We start from the raw sequence: 22,189 nt of genomic DNA, 5'->3' as shown, positions 1-22,189 counted from the left end.
GTGCAAAACCTGCGTATGATAACAGGTATAAGAGAATTAATGGGCTTCATTTTCCCGACGCGATCTGCATTCTTTATATCTGAAATATTTGAAACCTATAAAGCTGTTTCTTATAATGTGTTCAACGTCATTGATAAAACTTTACATTCAGCACAGCCTTGGAAAGCTGCCATGCATGTTTTCAGCTAAATATGAAACTATGACTGAACTTTGACCTTTAACAGTAACTCAATTATTCTATCATTAAAGCTGAGATTAGATCAGATTAGAAAGGGTTAAAATGGGGAAAGCAGTTTCTCTTTAAATCTCATCACTCATTTTTATCCAGTAATGACAGAAATAATGAAATTCTCCACTTAGATTTTTTTGTTTGTTTTTTTTTTTTTTAAGTGAGCTTGCTATTCCAATAGATTAAATTTATACTGAATTCAAACAAAGGAATTACTGGGGTCACTGTGACTCAGGAGGTAGAGCAGGTCATCTAATAATCAGAAGGTTGGCGGTTCGATTCCTTGGCTGCTCCGGGCTGCGTACCAAAGTATCTGTGGGAAGATACTGAACCCCAAGTTGCTCTCCGGGTGTGAATGTGTGTGAATGGTAGACAGTAAGCACTTAGCTTGGATACAGATCGAAGTGCTTGTGTGAATGTGAATGGGTGACTGCAAACATGTTGTATAAGCACTGTATAAGTGCTTAGCATAGAAAAGTGGTAAATAAGAACTAGTCCATAAACTGCAGCAAAAACAGTTTTTATTTATTAAAAAACTGCCCCAAGGGTAGATCTGACCCCCGGGGTCTGCTGCTGTGTGGGTCACTAATATCAGAGCTCTTCACTTTCTGCCTCCGTTCATTTGTTCTGTCAAGTTAGAGCCGAATAATTAAAAAAAAAAAAAAAAAAGTAAAATTAGGATCCAGTTTCATCTGGTGAAAGTTCAAGACAGCATACATTATAAACATACATTATGAAGCTTTTATTTTGTCTATGATGCAGAGCTTCATCATAGTAGCTCTTCGAGGACATTTCTACCAGCTATTTTTGTGCAAAGCTAATGGAAACTTGTGCTATATTAACAATATTATTACATAAGAATCCAAACTTTATTTCAATCTAAATTCTGATAAATGCACTCACCTTGAGCACTGTTATATAGAATATGAGCAGAGAAAAAAAAGAATAGTTACCAACATTGTAGAGGGTGACGGTACCTCATCACCTAAACAGATTTTCCAGCCACATGTGGGACAGGAACATCAGCAGGTGGAGTTATAACTTCACTCTTCTTCATGCCTGGCTGGTGGACCGATAACGGCACAAGCAAGAGTGACCCACAGACCAGTTATACCACATACTTTGTAAACTGACTTTATTTGACAGAAGAACTCTTTGCAGACAGATGGTGCGAACGCACTATCCTTGTGTAGAAAATTCCACTTGAGTTTGTCTTCTTTAAAATGTTTTACAGTCCTTCCACCCCTTATGTTACTGTGTGACACTTTAATTTAGAACCCATTCCAAACTTTAGCTAAATAAATCATTCAGTTTATTAAAACTGCATAGGCAGAATTTGGTACTTTTGATTCCAGCAGAACTACAAAATAAAGATGTTATATGATTAGGAAGAAATTGCTTGATAACGTCCCCAGGCAGTAGGATGGGGGATAAAAAAGAATTTCAAACACAATTTAAAAAAAAAAAAAAACCAATTTTTTTTAAACACCCTTTACAACCATGAATTTGGATTTCAGAAGTCATTTAACAGAATTTTGCATATTTGGAACTTGTCAACATGTCTTGCTATAGTTGATATAAAATTTGTGTTAGGTGTCTTTCTAGCTTTTATGAAAATTCTGATATTATCAAACACAAGACTTTGAAATTTTAATGTTGTTCTCAAGTGGCTCAATTATCACTGTCATAAGCACAGGGCATCCATTTTTTTTTTTTTTTAAGTATGGTTTGTGTTCACTTTACATTTATAGATATATTAAAATTAATAATATTGCATCATAAATGTAATTTTCATTTTCTGTACATTTCTGTAGTATTTTTAAAAAGTGGTTAAGGACACATTATTTTAAGTGTATGAGGATGTGTTTGGGGGCATTTTCACTGCACTGTGTGTCAACTAAAGGTGCCAAAGAGCACTATTGATATGGTTACTAATGAGTTTCTAAGCTGATAGTAATTTTTGGTACCAATTACTGTGTATTGATTTTTGACAATCCTCATCATTCACTACTTTATTTGTTTTCATCATGAAATCTTAATGAAGAAACAACTCACCACAGGGCAATGGCTAGCAGTAGTAGACAGCAAATCACAAAGCTAATCAACTAAATTGACTCAGCAAAATTTTGAATCTTTCCTTTACAAATCAGTATTGTCTTTCCAGTGTATTGTAGAATTGCTGTATTATTATAACCGTTGTTATCATGGGCAAGATAATGTTACACTATTGTATCTATCTATCTGTGATAGAATGATGGTAAAATGTGTGTCTGTCAGGCCAGCAGCAGCTCTGATTCTCTGGATGGACCTTGTGTGAACTACACCAAGAGCTACGATGCGGTCATCTTTGATGTACTTAAGGTGACACCCGAGGAGTTTGCTGTGAGTATGTTCTGAGGTTAATCAATAACTTCAGGAAGAAAAAATTATGAAATGTCCATTGTATGTATTTTCAGAAAATGGTAAACGGCAAATAGTCTTAATTTAAGTAGGTTTGCCTTTGAAACCTTGCCATTTAAAGTTCTTTTCAGATTTAAGATGGCAGTCTAACTGGGCTGCTTGGTTACAGTAAAAAACTGAATGATTACTTTGGTTGATTTTTCTAAGTATAATTCAGTTGAAAAATATATATAGAACAAAAAGTGGTAAAGGTGGTGGGGACTCAGGGTCATCCTATAGGAAGTTAGACACCGATTAGATGTGTTTTTGACTGTAAAGCTCATCTTGCAAGGACCTCTAATAACTTGCAGATTCATATGAGGGCAGCATAGCTGACAGCCATGTTGTGCAACACTGAAAATGGACTGGGTAAAAGACAAAGGCAGTGCTGGCAACCAATAATGCTTCCACGGGTTCACTTTGAAGCCTTAAGATGAAGCTTTTTTTCCTCGTTAAGTTGGACTATGTTGACTGAGGAATCTCTTTAAGTCATATTTCCTTAAGGTTGGTCAAAAGAGGAAGTGCTTTTGAAGGAAAGGTATAGAAAAAAGGTATTTTTTAAAAAAAGAATGCTAAAGCGTAATAATTTACTATAAATTATATCCTGATTTTTTAAATTTTATTTATTTATTTATATTTTCATTAATGTTGGAAGAAAAAAATCATTGAAATTAAAATTTAAGCCCTAAATTGGGTTTTGAAAGCTTGCTGGTTTGCAGTAAATGATGTGTTGGAAACAAAGTAAATCTGTTGTCGCTGTATTGTAAATGAATATGATCTTATATGATAGGACAATGTATTGCATGCTTGGCTACTAAAGCTCTGATCTTTAGGGTAAGATTTCATGACCACTATTTTCTCAGTTAAAGCCATAATGGAGCATGCACCACAAAACAAAAACCCCCAAACAAAGCATGTTGTATGTACTATACAATTACAGTGCTTTGAAAAATGATTTCCTCTCTTTTTTTTTTTTTTTTTTTTTTGCATAGTTGTCACAGATAAAACAAATTAATATTAGACTAATATAACCAGAGTAAATATAAAACACACTTTTTAAATTATTATTAGTATTATTAAGGGGAAAAAAAACTATTCAAACCTATCTGGTTCTATTTAAAAAGTAATAACTGCTTTTGCTACCCTTGGCAGCAAGAACTGCACTTAAGCATTTGTGATAACTGGAAGGGAGTCTTTCACACTGCTGTGGTGGAATTTTAACAGGATTGTAACAGGATGTGAACCTTTCAAAAAATTCAACTTTTGTCTCATCAGTCCACATAATATGTTCCCAAAAGTCTTGGGGATCATCAAGAGGTTTTTTGACATATGTAAGAAGAGCCTTTGTGTTCTTTTTAGTGAGCAGTGATAGTGGACCTAATTTTTTGCTCAGTCTTTCTTACTGTTGAATCATGAACACTAACCTTAACCTAGGCAAGTGAGGCCTACTGTTCTTTAGATGTTGTTGTGGGTTCTTTTGTGAACTCCTTGATGAGTCATTGATATGCTCTTGGAGTAATATTGTAGGCTGGCAACTCCTGGGAGGTTCACCGTTATTCCAAGTTTTCTCCACGTGTGGATAATGGCACTCACCATGGTTCACTGGCATCCCAAAGCCTTAGAAATTACTTTGTAACGCTTTCCAGACTGATAGATATCAATGACTTTCTCATTTGCTCTTCACTTTGTTTAGATCATGGCATGAAATGATGAACGCATCATTTAAAAAGTGCATTTTGTATTTACTCATGTTGTCTTTGCCTAATATTATAATTTGCTTGATCTGAAACATATAAGTGTGATAAATTTGCAAAAAAAGTAATGAGTCAGGAAATGAAAAACCAAATGCTGCAGTCATTAGTACAGAAATAGTGAAATAGTACAGAAATAGAAATAGTTGAGAGTTTGAGTATGATAGCGTTAATATTAATTTAAGTGGATTTCAGTGCAGCTCAATGTTTATGTAATTTTCACATGTGAAAACCAGTCAAAGGTATAGGACTAAGACTTAACAAGATAAGCCCTGCCAGAGCCTTACAAAATGACCTCCAGTAGCCACTGGTGTAAATATTTCTGACCAAACAACCAGAAACAGACTCCATGAGGGTGGCTCGAGGGCTCGATGTCCTCTAAAGGGGCCTGTGCTCACTGCCCAGCACTGTGGAGCTCAATTGTCTTAGAATGCTAGAATTCTCAGGTCCACCAGTGGCACCCTGTTGTTTTCACAGATGAGAGCAGGTTCACCCTGATCACGTGACAGATGTGAAAGGGTCTGGAGATGCTGTGCCCGTAAAGTTGTTCATGCCCGGTTTGGTGGTGGGTTGACTACACATGTGACTGGTTTGGTGGTGGGTTAGTGATAGTCTGGGGAGATATGGAGGGATACACAGTTGTATACAGGCTAGCCAGCGGCACACTGACTGTGATTGGTTATCAGGATAAAATCTGTGGATTGTCAGACCCTACACTGGTGTAGTGGGTCCTGGTTTCCTCCTGATAAACAACAATGTCCGGCCTCACGTGGCAAGGGTATGCAGGCAGTTCCTAGAAGATGAGGGAATTGATGCAGTTGACTGTTTCAGTAGAACACTGGTGGGACTCGATGTTTTGGTCCTTGCACCTCCTTGCTGCCGGGTTGTACCTCAGACTGTCCAGGAGCTCAGTGATGTCCTGATCCAGATCTGGGAGTAGATTTCCCCCCCCACAGGACACCATCCATCATCTCATTAGAAGCATGTCCCGACATTGTCAGGCATCTATACAAGTACGTGGGGGCCATGCAAACTATTGAATACCATTTTGAGTTGCTGCAATTTCGCCAAAATGGACTAGTGCCACATTATCATTGATTTTCAGGGTGTCTTTGAATTCAGCCCTTTTTTTAGGTTGATTTTCATTTCCATCAAATGATGTAATATCCTTTGGTTCTTAACACATTATCCAGTCAATATCAGTATATATATCAGCATGATTTTTTTTTTTTTTTTTCCTCCTCATTGAGATGTGATGCGTTTTCAAAGTGTTCATTTATTTATTCTTTTACTCTGTTGCTTGTCTGTCTGTTGCTTGTTGTTGCTCTGTTGCATTTTATGTTTGTGTTTTTTCGTTTTTTCCTCTCCAGAGCCAAATCACCCTGATGGATGCGCCGGTGTTTAAGGCAATACAGCCAGAGGTAAGAAATTTTGATACTAAAAGGGGAGGAAGTGGGGCACCAGGGTGGCTCAGGGCTTGAGCAGGCGACGATGTACAGTTGTGTTCAGAATAATAGCAGTGCATTCAAAAACATGAATAAAGCTCAGAATCCTTATAATAGTTTTTATTTACAGGCATTGGGGACCAGTGATGTCAGTAACGCGCTACTTAGTAATGTGTTACTCTAATCTGACTACTTTTTCTCGGTAATGAGTAATCTAACGCGTTACTATTTGCAGTCCAGTAATCAGATTAAAGTTACTCATCCAAGTCACTGTGCGTTACTATTGTTGTCATTTTCCTCAGTACAAAGATGTATTTTTGCTTTCTTCTTGCGTCTCGGGGAGTGACGTCTGGCTGATGCGACAGTTAAGTCCCGTTGTCGGCATGAGGACAATACCAGTACAGCGACACAAATGTAAACAATGGAGGGAGGAGAGAGATAGGCATTTTCTAGCTGAAATACAGGCACTATTGTGAGTCTGTGTCAGCTAAAGATGACAACATCAAGGTTAGTTGTGCACTCTGTGCTGGCGACAAAGTGCTATTTAGCTTCAAAAACACTACGTCAAATATGAGAAACATCTGGAGTCAAGGCGCAGTCAAACTTACAGAGTGAGTCGCAACAGGTGGAGCGAAGCAGAGCTGCAGCTAACCCTTACGAAAATCCGCTATAGGTAACTATGGTTTTTATGCCGTAACCATGATTTTACCTTGATTACTGCATAAAAACCATAGTTAATCATACTCGATTTTCGTAAGGGAATGCAGGAGCCCCCCAGCACCCAAACAACAAAAGCTGGACTGCAATTTGCTGGACTACAAACCAGTAAGTGGGGGAGAGCTGAAAAAGTTGAAAAGCCCTCTACTAGAGTATGTAGTAGAGGGCTTCATAAATCATTTTGAGAAATCATGTTGTCTTTGCTCTATTTACCAATATAAGCAAAGACATTACACATAAAAATACACAGAAACATCTGAATCACAGACGATCACTTTTTGGCACAACACCGGCCGCTGTTGAAAGTAACGAATAAAGTAACTTGTAATCTAACTTAGTTACTTCTAAAATGAAGTAATCAGTAAAGTAACTAAGTTACTTTTTAAAGGAGTAATCAGTAATCAGTAGTCAGACTACATTTTCAAGGTAACTATACCATCACTGTTGGGGACACTGCACATTATATTCTAAATCAAAACATGTAGAAAAATGTATGAATTTTCCAATTACTTTACAGGAAATTAAGAAAAATTAATGTTGGGCTGTTCAAAAAAAAATAGCAGTGTCTGCATTTTTTTTTTTATAAACTTAAATATCCACTTTATGAACTGAAAAATCTTTAGGAATTAGCATTCCTGTGAATCACTAAACTAATATTTAGTTGTATAACCACTGTTTCTGAGAACTGCTTCACAACTGTGTTGCATGGAGTCGACCAACTTCTGGCACTTGTGAACAGGTATTCCAGCCCAGGATGAGTTGACAACTTTCCGCAATTCCTCTGCATTTCTTGGTTTTGCATCAGAAACAGCATTTTTGATGTCACCCCACAAGTTTTCTATTGGATTAAGGTCCGGGGATTGGGCTGACCACTCCATAACTTTACAGGCCAGTCGATGTGTTCTTTGGCAAATTGCCACCTCTTCAGCACATGCCTTTTTTTTTTTTTTTTTTTAACAGTGGGACTTTATGGGGGCTTCTTGCCGACAGATTAGCTTCACACAGGCGTCATCTAATTGTCACAGTACTCACAGGTAACATCAGACTGTCTCTGATCGCCCTGGAGCTGATCATTGGCTGAGTCGTTCCCATCTTGGGTATTCTTCGATCCATTTGAATGGTAGTCTTCCTTTTTCGTCCACGTCTCTCTGGCTTTGCTTTCCATTTTAGAGCACTGGAGATCATTTTAGCCGAGCAGCCTATTGTTTCTGCACTTCTTTATATGTTTTCTCCTCTCCAATCAACATTTTAATCAAAGAATGCTGTTTTTTTTTTTTTTTTTTTTAACAATATCTGGAATGGCCCATTATTCTCAGGTTTTCGGTGAGAAATGCATGTACAACGTGTTGGCTTCATCCTTAAATAAGGGCCACCTGATTGACACCTGTTTTTTTACAGAATGAATGACCTCACTGATTGGACTCTATACTGCTATTTTTTTAACACGCCCCTTTCAATTAATTATTCAATTACACAGACTCAGAAGCATGCATCTCATGAATGTTGGGTCTGTTGGTTTTCTATGACTCTACTACACCTACTGGTAAATTATTTGCCATGTAGTAATATGGTTTCTACCAAAAATATTGATCGATCTGGTTAGTCATGTTGGACTGCTATTATTTTGAACACAACTGTATGTTGCGTGGCTGTGTGGACGGTGCAGGCTCAAGCAGTGTTCTGGGGCAATATCGGTACTGAATGGTACCACACTTACACTTGCATAAAAAGGCACACTTGTGCTACTTTCCCACCGCCGAGGAGCCGGTTCGCGTGCCAGTGCTCGTGCTGTTCCCAGTGAACCGGCGAAACGCTTAAGAACGGGCCCGCGTTCCCACCGCGTTTCTGTGAGCTGCTCCTTTATGTATGAGTGTGGGCGGGTCCTCGTCTGGACACGGAAACCAAAGCGTACAAACGTGGGAGAACACGCTCCCCTTTCTCGTGCTGCAAATATGTTTTATGGTCCAAAGAGCAAACTACTGCAGCATCTGTGTGCAGCACAGAGGGAAACACAGACAGCGATTAGAGCAAGATGACAAGTACGTACTTTGTGTCCTTTTATCTGTGATACGAACTGATACAAAGCAGCAAGTTCAGCCTTAGAGCCCAACCTAATTCACAGCCGTGAAAATCGCTTCGCTTTTCTCATGTAATACACATGTAATATGGTAGAAAACTTGATGTTGAGACAGCGGAGTCACGCCCCTCTGCCGCTTTCGGCACGCGTTCTTGGTTCGAGACCAGCTAGTTTGCGGGGCCGGAATTGAACCCGTTTTTCGGCTGAGCACCGAGTGCTTCCGCGGTGGAAAACCCGCCAAACGGTTCAAATTAAGGCACCGGAACCCTGTTGGTGGGAAAGAGGCCTCGGTGGTTCGACTGTTGGCCCGCCAGACCTTTACTGCATTTCAGTGACAGCCTTCTCCCTGTCTTCTCTATCTTTGTACTATAAAACATAGGCAAAAAGGCCAGATGCAAACTTTAAATATTTTGTAGGAAGAGCGAGAGCTGCTCCTTCTCACATATGATTCCAAGTACTTCTGATGAAGATGGCCTTGACAGCTGCTTCACTCAGCTGAACCCAGATTATCCTTTATGGCTGGACACACTGCTTATCCTGCATTAGTCAATAAAATTCCACTCACTCCATACACTGTGTACCAGGAGTATTACCATACCGACGTGATGTGATGAAAACTAGTAACTGACTCGATATGAAACACCTCAGTCCTTCATCGTGTACAACTTGGTCATCTAAAATGGCATCCCAAGTCAGTGAATTTCTAAATGTCAGTCAGAAAGTTACAACTTTGCAGACATTTCTAATGTTGCTTCCAGTGTTAATTTCGTTGACGAAATATTTTCGTCATAGTTTTCTTCGACGACCCTTTTTTCATGATGATAACGAGACGATAACTAAATAAAAACTACCTAAAATGATAAAAAACGATAGCGAAATTAATTGACACTTTCGTCAACGAATGAAAATGAGATGAAAATGCTTGGTGGGGACAACATCCAATCAGAACTTAATTTAATTTTGTGAAAGGGCAGGGCAAGTTAGGAAAAAATCCAATCAGAACTGATTTAATTTTGTGACAGTGCGGGACAAGTTCAGAAAACATCAAATCAAATGCACAGCTGCACAAATTTGCTCTAAACCCGGGAAGACCAAACTAGCCTGCGATTTGTCGTTCCTTCTGATAGAACTAAGTTATGTAAACAATGTCAGCAGGGAGAAAGAGAAGAGCCGATGTATGGACACATTTGTCCTTTGATGCCGTGACAAACAAAACGATGTGTAAACCATGTGGGGTGACTATTTCGGGTAAAAACACGACAAATCTTAAACATCTGCAAACCAGTCACCCAGATCTCCATGCAAAGATAAGCATTTTAATGTCATGCAGGGTAAAGTGTTTTTTCCCAGTTCAGCGTTTGTGTTTACAGAAAATCATCACACCGGGGTGGATTGGCCTTTCCTAATCTTAGTCCTGAACACTGCCCTGTACCTTTCAGATCGTGTCCTGCTGTAAAATGCTCATATTATTTCAGTAGGGTAGTGTTAATGATCAGGTATGTGGGAAGCGGGTGAAATGCTAATGTTAATATTATTAATAATATTGCATAACTTTAAAAAAATGTTTAATTTTGTGTAAATGTGTATAATGACTAATTCAAGGCAACTGAAGAAAAAGCATTTAATTTTACAACCTTTATATTTTAGTCAACTAAATTGACTGTAGATTTAGTCGACTATATTCTTAGGATAATTTTGTTGACTAAAACTAGACTAAAACTAAAACTATTCAGATGACTAAATTATGACTAAAACTACATTAAATTTTCATCAAAAGACTATGACTAAAACTAAATCAAAATTTGCTGTCAAAATTATCACTGGTTGCTTCTAAGAATGATCACTTCTGTCAGTGGTGGGTGTACTATTAAGTCCATCCAAATTGTTCAGCCTTCCCCTCCGGATGTCAGTTTAATCAGCTTCAGCACTTTACTACAGCAGTTTGGTCAGTATGGTCATTCATTTAAAAATGGATGGGTTTTTTTAAAATAATTTTAATTTCATACTGAAAACAGTGAAATCCCAAAAAAGTTTCCAAAGAATAGGAAACAGCAAATGGCCTGTAATCTTTTCTCAAACCAAAAATGAGCTTTTTTTTTTTTTTTTTTTTTTTTTGGTGGCATCAGAGAAACTTTCCCATTGACCACTAAAGTTTCTGCAAGATGGAGCAGTGCATTGTTTTTCAGGCAAATTGGACAAAACATGCATACAATTGCAGAAACTGTTTTGTGGTGAGACACAAAACAAAGGCCAAATTTGGAACGTTGGTACGACAGCATCGTTTAATATTCTATAAAACCTTCACCAACTTTTGATGCTCCACTTTTCTAGATAATGCTGGCTGAGTTAGTGGCACTCGTTTGAACACCCTAGGATGAGTTTAAGATACGAGGTGTGTAAAAACGCCGACTTCCTGTTTGTCATGCAGAGTTGCCATAATATTTATTGTTCCTCTTCACTGGAACTGTGTGTACCAAATTTTGTGGCTCTGACAAATTTTATGTAGTGAGCACTTGGCACAGTGCATTTTGATTTTTCAGGGTGGGTGCTGTTAATACATTTGTGTAATGTCACTCCAGGTGGTATTGGCGATTTTCTGAAATTTTTTTCTCTTTACTCTGCAGGAGCTGGCTAGCTGTGGATGGAGTGGGAAGGAGAAACACAGTTTGGCCCCCAATGTGGTTGCATTCACACGCCGGTTCAACCAGGTATGTCTCATAAGATTTCAAAGGAAAAATTTTTGTTTATTCTTCTGGTCAGGTAGTAACACTCAAAGACCAATACTGTAAATACTGAGGTATTTGGCTTGACAGACAGAGTTCAAACAAGAATTAAAGGATGCCTTTCTTCCAAATGTAAAACTTACGTGCAGTCAACCTTCATGTTCATAGTCAACATTCTTGGCTTTAAGATTAATCAAGAAGTTAGGCTGAATTGTACTGTTGCCCAAATAACAGCACAGCAGTTAAAACTTGTATGTTTATCAGGCATCATATAGCAAAAGATGGACACTGTTATGAGAAATGTCATCTTTATATTGTTGTCTGTATGAAAAGGGTTGGATGGATTCAATCTCTGATCTCCCTCTCTCATTATATTTTTTATATATATATATATATATTTCTTTTTTTCTGATCTTGTTTTTCTCTGTTGATTGTGTTCTGGTGACTCAGAGACCCAAATTGTTTTTTGGTTTTTCGACAGCCGATTCCAGCATTCTCAGCCTGACCCGTGACTGGCCGGGTCAGTTTCACGTGTGTCCGATTACCAACCAGTCCACCTAATGCATGCACAATACACACGGTGCAACCTAGGCAAATAGTTACCCACGCACTCACAGGCACACACTACAATGTTGGTGTGGAAGCTCTTCACAGTACTTGGAGCCAAAGTAATCTAAAGGGGACCACCATAAACACATTCATAACAAAGTAAACTAGAAGGGCACTTTGTAGACTGCATACCTCATCTGGTAAAGAATCCTTTTACTTCTTCGAAGTCTGCCGTCTGACGAACATGCATAGTTGGTGCATTGCATCTGGGTTATGCTCAGAATGTTGTATGTTTCTTTTATATATATATTTTATGTGTGTTTTAGGTGAGCTTTTGGTTGGTGAGAGAAATATTAACTGCCCAGACGCTGAAAATCCGAGCAGAAATACTGAGCCATTTTGTCAAGATAGCAAAGGTGAGTTCATATGACCCAAGTGCATTTATGGCTTATGCTTTAAAAAAAAAAAAGTTAAGTTATCCTTGCAAATAAGTTTAGTGTTTTCTGGTGTGATGTTTCTGGTCTGCAGTGTTAAGTAGTTATCAAAAATGGTCCAAGAGCAGGGAACAGTGGTGAACCAGCTGACGGGGTTATGGACGGCAAAGGCTCATTTATGCACGTGGAGTCAAGGTCAAGCTGGTGGAGGCAGTGCTTTGGCCAATGTTCTGCTGGGAAACCTTGGGTCCTCCCATCCATATTGATGTTACTGTGAAACATACCTCCTACTTAAGCATTGTTGCAGACCATGTTCAGGGAAATGGTATTCGCTGATGATTGTGGCCTCTTTCAGCTGGATAATACAGCCTCCCAACAAGCAAAAATGGTTGAGGAATGTTTGAGGACCATAATGAGTTTGATGTGTTGACTTAACCTCAAAATTCCTCAGATCTCTATTCCAATCAAGCATCTGTGGGTCAAATCCAATCCATGGTAGCCCCACCTTAAAGGATCTGTTGCTAATACCTTGGTGCCAGATACCACAGCACACCTTCAGGGGTCTACTGGAGTAAATCAGATGGGTCAGGTTTTGACAGCAAAAGGGGACCAACACAATATTTGACAGGTGGTGATAATGTTATGCTTTTTAAAAATTTTTTTTCTTTTAAGCCTGTCTTCTCTAGCAGGTTTTGCAAGCAGAATTGTGATCTGAATGCACCATTGTGCATATATGCATTGTAGCAGTGTCAGAGTTGACAGGCAAAAGGAAGGAAAAAAAAAAACAGATGAGAAAACAAGAGGACAGAGGACAGAGCACAAAACAAACCAAAAAAAAAAAAAAACCCCACCACTAGCTAAAATACAACCCCCAAACCATGACTGAGCCTATATCGTGGATTACAGATGGCTGTAGACGTTCACTGATACTTCTCTCCTGACATCCTACATATTGATGACTTCCACCAAAGATGTAAAATTTGTATTCACTCCATAAGATGGCAGCACAGTGGTGTGATGGTTAGCCCTGGTGTCTCACAGCAAGAAGGTCCTGGGTTCAAATCCACTATGTGGCTGGGGCCTTTGTGTGGAGCTTGCATGTTCTCCCCGTGTCTGTGTGGGTTCTCTCCAGATACTCTGGTTTACCAACGCAGTTCAAAGACATGCGATTAGTGGGTTAGGTTAACTGGTGATTCTGCATTGCCCGTAGGTCTGAGTGGTTGTCTCTGTATTAGCCCTGCGACAGACTGGTAACCTGTTAAGGGTGCACACTGCCTCTCACCTTATGGAAGCTGGGATAGGCTCCAGCCCTCCTGTGACCCTGAGTTGGATTAGTGGAAGAAAAATGGATTAATTAACTTCATAAGCTCTGACTTATTTTTCAGTCCAGTTCTTGTGTAATTTGCCATACTTTAGCCTTCCCACCCTTCTATTGAGGCTGTTTCTGATGAGTCTGGCAAACAGTAAATGGCTCAACCAGGGGGCCAGATGAATTTCTCAGGTCCTGTGTCAAGTCTCTGCTGGACTTTTTAAAAAAAAAAAAAAAATAAATAAAAAAAGACAGGACTTTGAAATACTGTATAGATATCTTTTAAACACACACACACTGCACATGATTCCTTAATGAGATGACAAGTTTTTGGCTAATAGCTTTTTGGGAAAAATCAACTTGTCCATGCCAAAATATTCCTATGCCTCTCATACAGTTACATTTAGAATTTCTCATGGATTTAATTAAAGAACTGTCTTGTAGCTACAGAAATCATTTAAAAATTTAATTAGTGTTTTGCTATGTGTAGGTACAACACTGGGTCATTCCTTCAATTTCAGTTTAATTTATATAGCACCAAATCAACTGTTGGCTCAAGGCACCTTGTATTGTAAGGTAAAGACCCTACAATAATACAGAGGAAAACCACAACAATCAGATGACCCCGTATAAGCAAGCACTTAGCGACAGTGAGAAGGAAAATTTCCCCTCACCAGGAAGAAACCTCTGGCAGAGCGGGCAAAGCCATCTGCCGTGACCGGTTAGGAGAGGAAAATAAGAGGTGAATGAGAAGAAACACTCAGTGTATCATGGGAAACCCCTCAGCAGCTTAGGCCTTTTGCAGCATAACTAAGGGAGGATTCAGGGTCACCTGATCTTGCTTTAATTATAAGCTATATCAAAAGGTTTTAAGCCTAATCTTGAAACTAGAGATGGTTTCTGTCTCCCAAATCCAAACTGGAAGGTGGTTCAACAGAAGACGGGCCTAAAAGTTGAAGGCTCTGCCTCCCATTGTACTTTTAAATACCACAGGAACCAGAAGTAAGCCAGCAGTCAGAGTGAAGTACTCTATTGGGATGATATACTACTATGAGGTCTTTAAGATAAGATCGGGCCTTATTATTCAAAACCTTGGATGTGTGAAGGATTTTAAATTGGATTCTGGATTTAACAGGGAGCAAATCAAGGGAAGTGGGAGAAATGTGCTGCCTTTCTAGTCCCTGTCAGTACTCTTGCTGCAGCATTTTGGATTTATTGAAGGCTTTTCACTGAGTTTAGGACAGCCTGATAACAAATTACAATATTCCAACCTAGAATAATAAACACATGAACTAGTTTCAGCATCACTGAGATGGGATGTTTTTAAATTTTTACTCCTAAAGTGGCTGATAAGGTATTGTCACCCCGGCGGGTAGCCAACTTTCAACATGAGTCAAGAACAATGTGACCTAAGATGTTCAAATTCGCAGATACATCTGCTGAAAATGTGACATTTGAATCTCTGACCTTGACCTCAAGGTCTTGAGAAAAAAGTCATGTAAGATTATAGCATCAGTTTGACAAATACAGCTACTGAACACTTAGTTCTTACCAAAAATGCCAATCACAGAAAGTGACAGTATTCTCACTGGTATATTATGATTTTAGCATTTCTTATTCCTTGTTCTTACTTAGCCATTTGCTTTTGAATTGATATGGTGAATAAAGTTACTATTGCTCATATGGACCCCATTAAGATCTACCAAGCTCTGGCAATTAGAACTTGTGCTTCCAGGGGATTCGTGCCACCTAAAGATTCTGCTAGGAGGCTGGGGGATAGCACTGGGAGCTGACTGTTCTTTGATATTGTGCAAATGCAAGAAAGCAGTCCTGTATATTTAATGTGTGTTGAAGCACATATCCTGATCAAAGGTGACTCCAAGATTCCTCACAGTGTTACTGGAGGCCAAGGTAATATCCAGAATATCTGGTTAGACAATGATTTTTAAAGATTTTTTTTAGGGTAAGTACAATAACCTCTGTTTTATCTGAATTTAGAGGCACGAAATTGGAGCTCATCTTTAGGTCTTTAAAACATTCCTATATCTTGCTATGCCCCCTACTGCCTAAGGAGAGCATGTACAGTAAATAGAACAGGGCTCTATGCTAGTGTGTGCTGTAAAGCAATTTCACCACATAATCCATTCTAGCTTACACACAGGTACTTTACACAATACAAGGAGGCACAGAGAAAGCAGATCCATGATAGCAGAAACAAATGTCTTTGTCATGCTGAGCTCTGATCAGCTGACTCTGTATTTGAGTGTAATCTTTTATACCGAGTAGTCCCTCAGAAATTAAGGCTTCAAATGCTGCAGGGTGAGTAATTCTGAGCATTCAAAGCGCTTGTACAACACGTTTTCATTCACCCATTCATACAAGCACTTCCACATGAAGCTAAGTGCTTAATGTCTACCATTCACACACATTCATGCGTCGGAGAGCAACTTGGGGTTCAGTATCTTGCCCAAGGATACTTTGGGCTGCCAACCTTCCCATTAGTAGGAGACATGCTCTACCTCCTGAGCCACCAAACACACACATTTGGAAAAGAATTTATAAAACAGGGTGTCTTGGTGGTGCAGCAATTAGCACTGTCCTCTCACCTGGGGTGGGGTGGCTGTAGCTCAGGAGGTAGAGCAGGTCACCCACCAATCAGAAGGTTGGCAGTTCGATTCCTTGCTGCTCCGGGTTGCATGCCAAAGTATCCTTGGCCAAGAAGAAGAAGAAGAAGAAGAAAGCGCTTTATTTGTCACATACATATACATGCAGTGAAATTCATTCTCTGCATTTAACCCATCACACACATGGAGTATGTAGTACACACAGCACAGCATGGAGCAGGGGGCAGCCAAAGGGCGCCCGGGGAGCAACCTGGGGGGGTGGGCTTGCTCAGGGACCCACAGTGATGCCAGCCCGAGGATTCGAACCAGGGTCCTCTCAGTGATGAACCCTCTTCTTCTCCCCTAGGCCACCACTCCAGGTACTGTACAATACTGAACCAAGTTCTCCGACACAAGTGTTGAGTATGAATGTTAGATAAGCACTTAGCTTAGTTACATATGGAAGTGCTTGTATGAATAGGTGTGAATGGGTAAATGCAACCGTGTTGTATAAGTGCTTTGAGTGCTCAGTAGAAAAGCGCTATATAAGAACTAGTCCATTTATCTTTGTGTGAAGTATGCATGTTCTCCCTCTGGTGATGTGGGTTGCCCCAGAATACTCTGGTTTCCTCCAAAGACATGCTTGTTAGGTTAGTGATTCTCAATTTCCCTTATGTAAAAATGTGCATTGGTCTCATGAATCATCTTGTGATAGCATGGCAACCTGTACTCCTTGTACTGAGTCTCTTGCCCAAGTGATGGATTGGAGGGGCTTCAGCCCCCCAGCCCACTCGAAGCCCAGTTTTGTTCAAGGAAGAGATGTGACACATTTAAAATGAGCCTAAATCTTTCAAATCCTCCACATTGAAAGAAGCCAGTTGAGGTGGTTCACTTGAATCAAGCATCTCACTACCCAGTGACTACCCAGAGTTGAGACCAGGAAGCTGAGTTGCAGTCTTAGACACCTCTCTGCAGCTTCTCTCCTCCTGCCATCCCCCCAAAACCCCCTCCCCCATGGAATTGGTGCCTGCTTCCAGACCACCAAAATAAAACCAGCTACAACTGACTGACTAGCAACAACTTAAGCATAAAATTTCAAAGGAAAAAAAAGCATCGAACTGCACCAAAGAGTGAGTCAAATATGGATTATTAAACACTAGGTCTCTCTTCTAAGTACCTGTTAGTAAATGATTTAATATTTGATCAACATGTTGATTTATTCTGCCTTATAGAAACCTGGTTACAGCAGGATGAATGTGTTAGTTTAAATGAATAAACACCACAAGTCACAGTCAGAATGCTTGATGCATTGATCAGTGAGGAGCAGCAGCAATCTGCCACTCTAGCTTATCAACCAGAGACCATGGCAGTTTCAATTCATTTGAAAGCCTGATTCTTAGCCTCATCCACCCTAATTGGAAAATTCAAAAATCTGCTTTGTATTTATCATCCACCTGGTCCTTACTCAGAGTTTGTCTGATTTCTCTGTCATAACTGATTGGCTAATTGGACTCAAAATGCAGACTCGAAGTTCAGTGCATTTATTTACACTGATGAGAAAAAAAAAAAAATCTTCCATTGAAATACTTCTTCAATTGAACTGCTTTGCATACAAAGCAGTTAGGGAGGTTTTCAGGGCTCCTATGTAAAATGGTCAAAAATATTCACAAAACCAGCAATTAAGCAGTTCCAATAAAGACTGATCCTCCACACAATCCCTCCAAGACTTTTTCCCTCAGGTTACTCACAAATGCAAGCTCTGGGTCTCCTACGTGGAAACAAAGGTTCAGTAGTGATCACAGACATAGGCAGAGAAATATGCAGAGTCAGTTTCACTAACTATTGTCAAAGCAACAATCAGGCATTGTTTGGGTGCCTTCCTCCTGCTTAAATAGGGAGCCACTGATTTCATAACTCCTCACAGGTGCATTAATCATCCCAGGTGCATGAAGCTGGGAGGAGGAAGGCCTGCCCCTGGAGCGAGCGCGCGCGCACACACACACACACACACACACACACACACACACACACACACACACACACACACACACACACACACACACAAAAACAGAGGAAGAGGGAGAGAACACTAGAGGGGAAAACCGAGTGAGTCAGCCAGAAGGACTGGAGGACCATGACATTCTCAGATTCTATCTGATTTAGTGCTCTGTTCCAATAAAATAATTAGTGGGTGATTTTAATATCCATGTAGATGTTGAAAATGACAGGCTCAACACTGCATTTCATCTATTATTAGATTCAGTTGCCTTCTCTCAAAATGTAAATGAGTCCACCCACAACTTTAACGGCACTCTGGATCTTGTTCTGACAAATGGCTTAGAAACGGAAAACCTCCTCCAGTCTGATCATTTTAAAAATAACTTTTTAAAAATTATCAGATTCCTCCTGTTAAAAGGGAGTTTTTCTTTCCCACTGTCACCAAGTAGTTGTTCATAGGGGGTCATTTTGACTGTTATGTTTTCACTGTTACATTTTCACTATAATTATTTTATTTCAGTTTTGTCATTTGACAGTACAGGTACAAGGTTACTTTTCACAGTTATAACAGATTTTGAAAGTATATGATAAACATGAGGTATTCCTGTGCTTTACGTATATTTTACAAAATCTCTTGTTTCCAGAAACTGTTGGAGTTGAACAATCTCCATTCGCTGGTGTCAGTGGTGTCCGCTCTCCAGAGTGCTCCCATCTTCAGACTCAGCAAAACCTGGGCGGTAAGTGATGATAGCAGTCGTTCTAGGTAGCTAACAGTGGAAATTCTCAGCCCTGGCGCCAAGTTATCTCAGCAAGGCGCAGCACTGGGTGATCAGGCGCTAGGTAGAACCCTGCCAAGCAGCAAATCCATCCATCCATCATCCACCCACCCACTCACTCACTCACTCACTCACTCACTCACTCACTATTGCTTATCCAGGGCCAGGTCGTGGTGGCAGCAGCCTAAGCAGACAATCCCAGACCTTCCTGTTAAGGAGGTGTTAAGATATTTGCAAACTTTGTGACATATTGTTGAATTTATAATAAAGTGCAACCTTAAAATATGCAAAAGCAATTTTTCACCTGATGGAATAGTCTGATAAGTTAAAATATGCCTGTTTAGTTTATTTGGGTCAGCTTGGCCAGAAAACTGTTTCCAGGCTATATTCATGAAATTTCAACATCAGATGATCACTCGTGTTAACTTGGCGCAAGAAGTGTATATAAGTTTATAAGGTTAAAATAGGATAAAATAGGTTAAAATAGAGCTTGAATGTCAATGGTAGCGCCGGTCTCTGGCTGCATGACCGCAGATGCTTGTCTCTGGATGAGTGATCTGGAATGATCATTTCGTTGTGTGCCTTGTGCGCACAATGACAATGAGTTGAATCTAACATCTAACATAACTTGAACTCTTTTGGGCAGCGCTTCTGTAATTTCTTTAAGCAGTCTTCAGGAATAGTTCTCAAAGCTCTTCTTTGGATGCTGGCTACCTTTTTTTCTGTTCACTGTCAAGATGATCCCACACTACTTCAATAATCTTGAAGTTCAGGCTCTGGGGAGGTCAATCCGTGACTGATAGTGTTTCATTGTGTGTTCATCTATCCAGGCAGGCTTTTACTGTTTTGGCAGTGTATATGGGACATTTCTGCACTCATAATTCTATCAATTTTGACAAGGCTTCCAAAACCACAGTCTGAAATGCAGCCCCAAAGCATGACAGAGCTTCCACTATGTTTTACAGATGGCTGTAGATGCTCACGGTTGTACTTCCCTCCTGACCGTCTCCATACAGTTTGAGCTAAAATACTTATTTGTATTCATCACTCCATAAAACATTCATGGTTCATTCAAGCAACAACAACAACAAAAAGAGTTCCTCTTTAGGTACAAGGACTGGACTGAAATTAATTTAAAAGCAGCCAATGGCCAAAGAACAACTTTGAAAAACCTTCATGAAGCCTGGATTTCACTTAAAAAATACAGAATACAGTAAAAGTCTGGCTTCACTTATGTAAAATATAAAAAAAATTATAGTCTTGAGACTTCTGCACAATATGAAAGTTTAAAGAAATTTATAGCATAAATCAAAATATTAAATTGTAACCTGACATAAAAAATATGTAGTACTGAACAAAGAACAATCCAGCAAACAATAAATGAAAAATTAGGTCTTCTAGTAACAGAGGAAGTTTGTGTGCAAAATAAAATTTTTTCTTTCTTTGATTTTCTGATAAATGGTATCTATTTATTATATTAAATGGACATAGATGAACAAAGAAATGTTTGCTGGGAATAGTTTGGGGGATTTGCAGTACATTTTGCATTCTAAAATGTCTGTTTCATTCATCTGTTTTACATTTTCAAAACTCAGCTTTGATTAAGGCTTTATATTTCAGCAGCTGAAAATATTTAAGCATGACAGCTATCAAAACAATTTAAGCTATATAAGACAAAGTTTTTGTGTCATGTCGGTTACAATCTGCAAGTGACTCAAAGAGGCATGTTTATGGTGGAAAGTCAGTACCAGGGTTCTAGCTCCCAGTGCTGTGCCGGAGCTGGGAGCGGCCATTTTAAGTGGTTGTATCTGCACCTTGATTGGAACTATTAATTTACTACATACATTATTTTTTCTCTTCACCAGAATCTTTTTTTTTTTAATTTCTACTTTTGATACACAGAATTACTACCAAAAAAATTCTACTGGGTCATCGACTTTGTGCTTGTGGAAAATTTATTGGGGTTTTTTTGACGATAAATTAAGCCAGAATTTGTCAGATGTGTCTGAATCAGTCAGGATGACAGACTGGGAGCACTTAGTTTACTGTAAACACAAACTTAGAAGGAACTGAGTTTGTAATGTCTACAAAGCTGTTGGTTTTGGAAAACATTAGTCTGATCATTTTCTTTTAATGATATGCAATTTTCTGTTCCTATTCAAATAAAAGGCTCTGCATGAGAAGATGAAATCACGCGTTCTTGTTTCCTCTCTGTTATAGCTGATCAGTCGGAAAGACAAGGCCACGTTTGAGAAGCTAAACTATCTGACATCCAAGGAAGAGAATTACACCCGCATGAGAGAATATATTCGCTCCCTGAAGATGGTGCCCTGTATTCCTTACCTTGGTGAGTCCACCATCTATGTCTCGAGATTTTCTCAGACGTTTCGGTGCGCATGCAGGATTTCCAGGCCCAGCATCATTTCCAAACATACATATATACTTTTTTTTTTTTTGGTTAGTAAAAGCTCAAATTTCATTGGACACAACTGGAACAATCAAGGAGAATATTAGGTCAAAGAGCAAGTGAAATACACTTGTAAGGATTTTCACAATGGAAATTTCAAGAAAGCACCCTTCTTTAAATTTCCAACCCCGACAGCAGTATAAAATCTTGGTATTGTACATTTCTGCAAATTGTGAATATATGCATACTGTAAATCAATATTAAAGAGTCCTAACTGCTTATGTCGATTCTCTAAACACTTAAAATTGACACAAGTGGTTTGAATATGCCACGTTATGAGAAATTAACATAACATGGTTCAGAAATGTTGATATTACTTAAACATCTTTGGAGTGTTTTGAAAAAAAATGTAGAACAACACAACTCATTCTTTACAAAGACTTTGATGCCTGTATTTTAATCTTTAACCTTTTAGTAGGTTTTAGTTTTCCATATGAGCAGGTGTCCTACCTTTGAGCTTAAAAGTAATGCAAATACTGTAAGATTTAACATTAAAATGATGTCACAGGGGTGCACTCACTTTTTATACACCTGTCAAAAGATGGGATGTATTATGTGAACACCCATGGCGATCGGGTGTTTGGGTGGCGACCACTGAAGTGTCTCTACATTGACTCGAGAACCGCGTGGCCTGAACTTACCAAACTTCATGGGTAGATGGCAAGTTAAAGG

At 39.2% G+C, this 22,189-nt stretch overlaps 1 protein-coding gene across 1 annotated transcript in view; it reads left to right on the top strand.

Moving 5' to 3' along the window:
- The window catches only part of LOC115789081 (ras-specific guanine nucleotide-releasing factor RalGPS1), a 94,778-nt gene that overhangs the window by 5,504 nt on the left and 67,085 nt on the right, over window positions 1-22,189 (top strand). The window contains exons 4-9 of the mRNA XM_030742270.1: window positions 2,507-2,611; window positions 5,790-5,840; window positions 11,283-11,366; window positions 12,257-12,346; window positions 18,919-19,011; window positions 21,271-21,397. Coding sequence (XP_030598130.1) covers window positions 2,507-2,611; window positions 5,790-5,840; window positions 11,283-11,366; window positions 12,257-12,346; window positions 18,919-19,011; window positions 21,271-21,397 — 550 coding nt within the window. The remainder of the gene's footprint in view (window positions 1-2,506; window positions 2,612-5,789; window positions 5,841-11,282; window positions 11,367-12,256; window positions 12,347-18,918; window positions 19,012-21,270; window positions 21,398-22,189) is intronic.

Source organism: Archocentrus centrarchus, chromosome 12 (assembly GCF_007364275.1).
Source record: "Archocentrus centrarchus isolate MPI-CPG fArcCen1 chromosome 12, fArcCen1, whole genome shotgun sequence".
NCBI lineage: Eukaryota > Metazoa > Chordata > Actinopteri > Cichliformes > Cichlidae > Archocentrus > Archocentrus centrarchus.
This window is presented reverse-complemented; position numbering and strand designations above follow the sequence as displayed.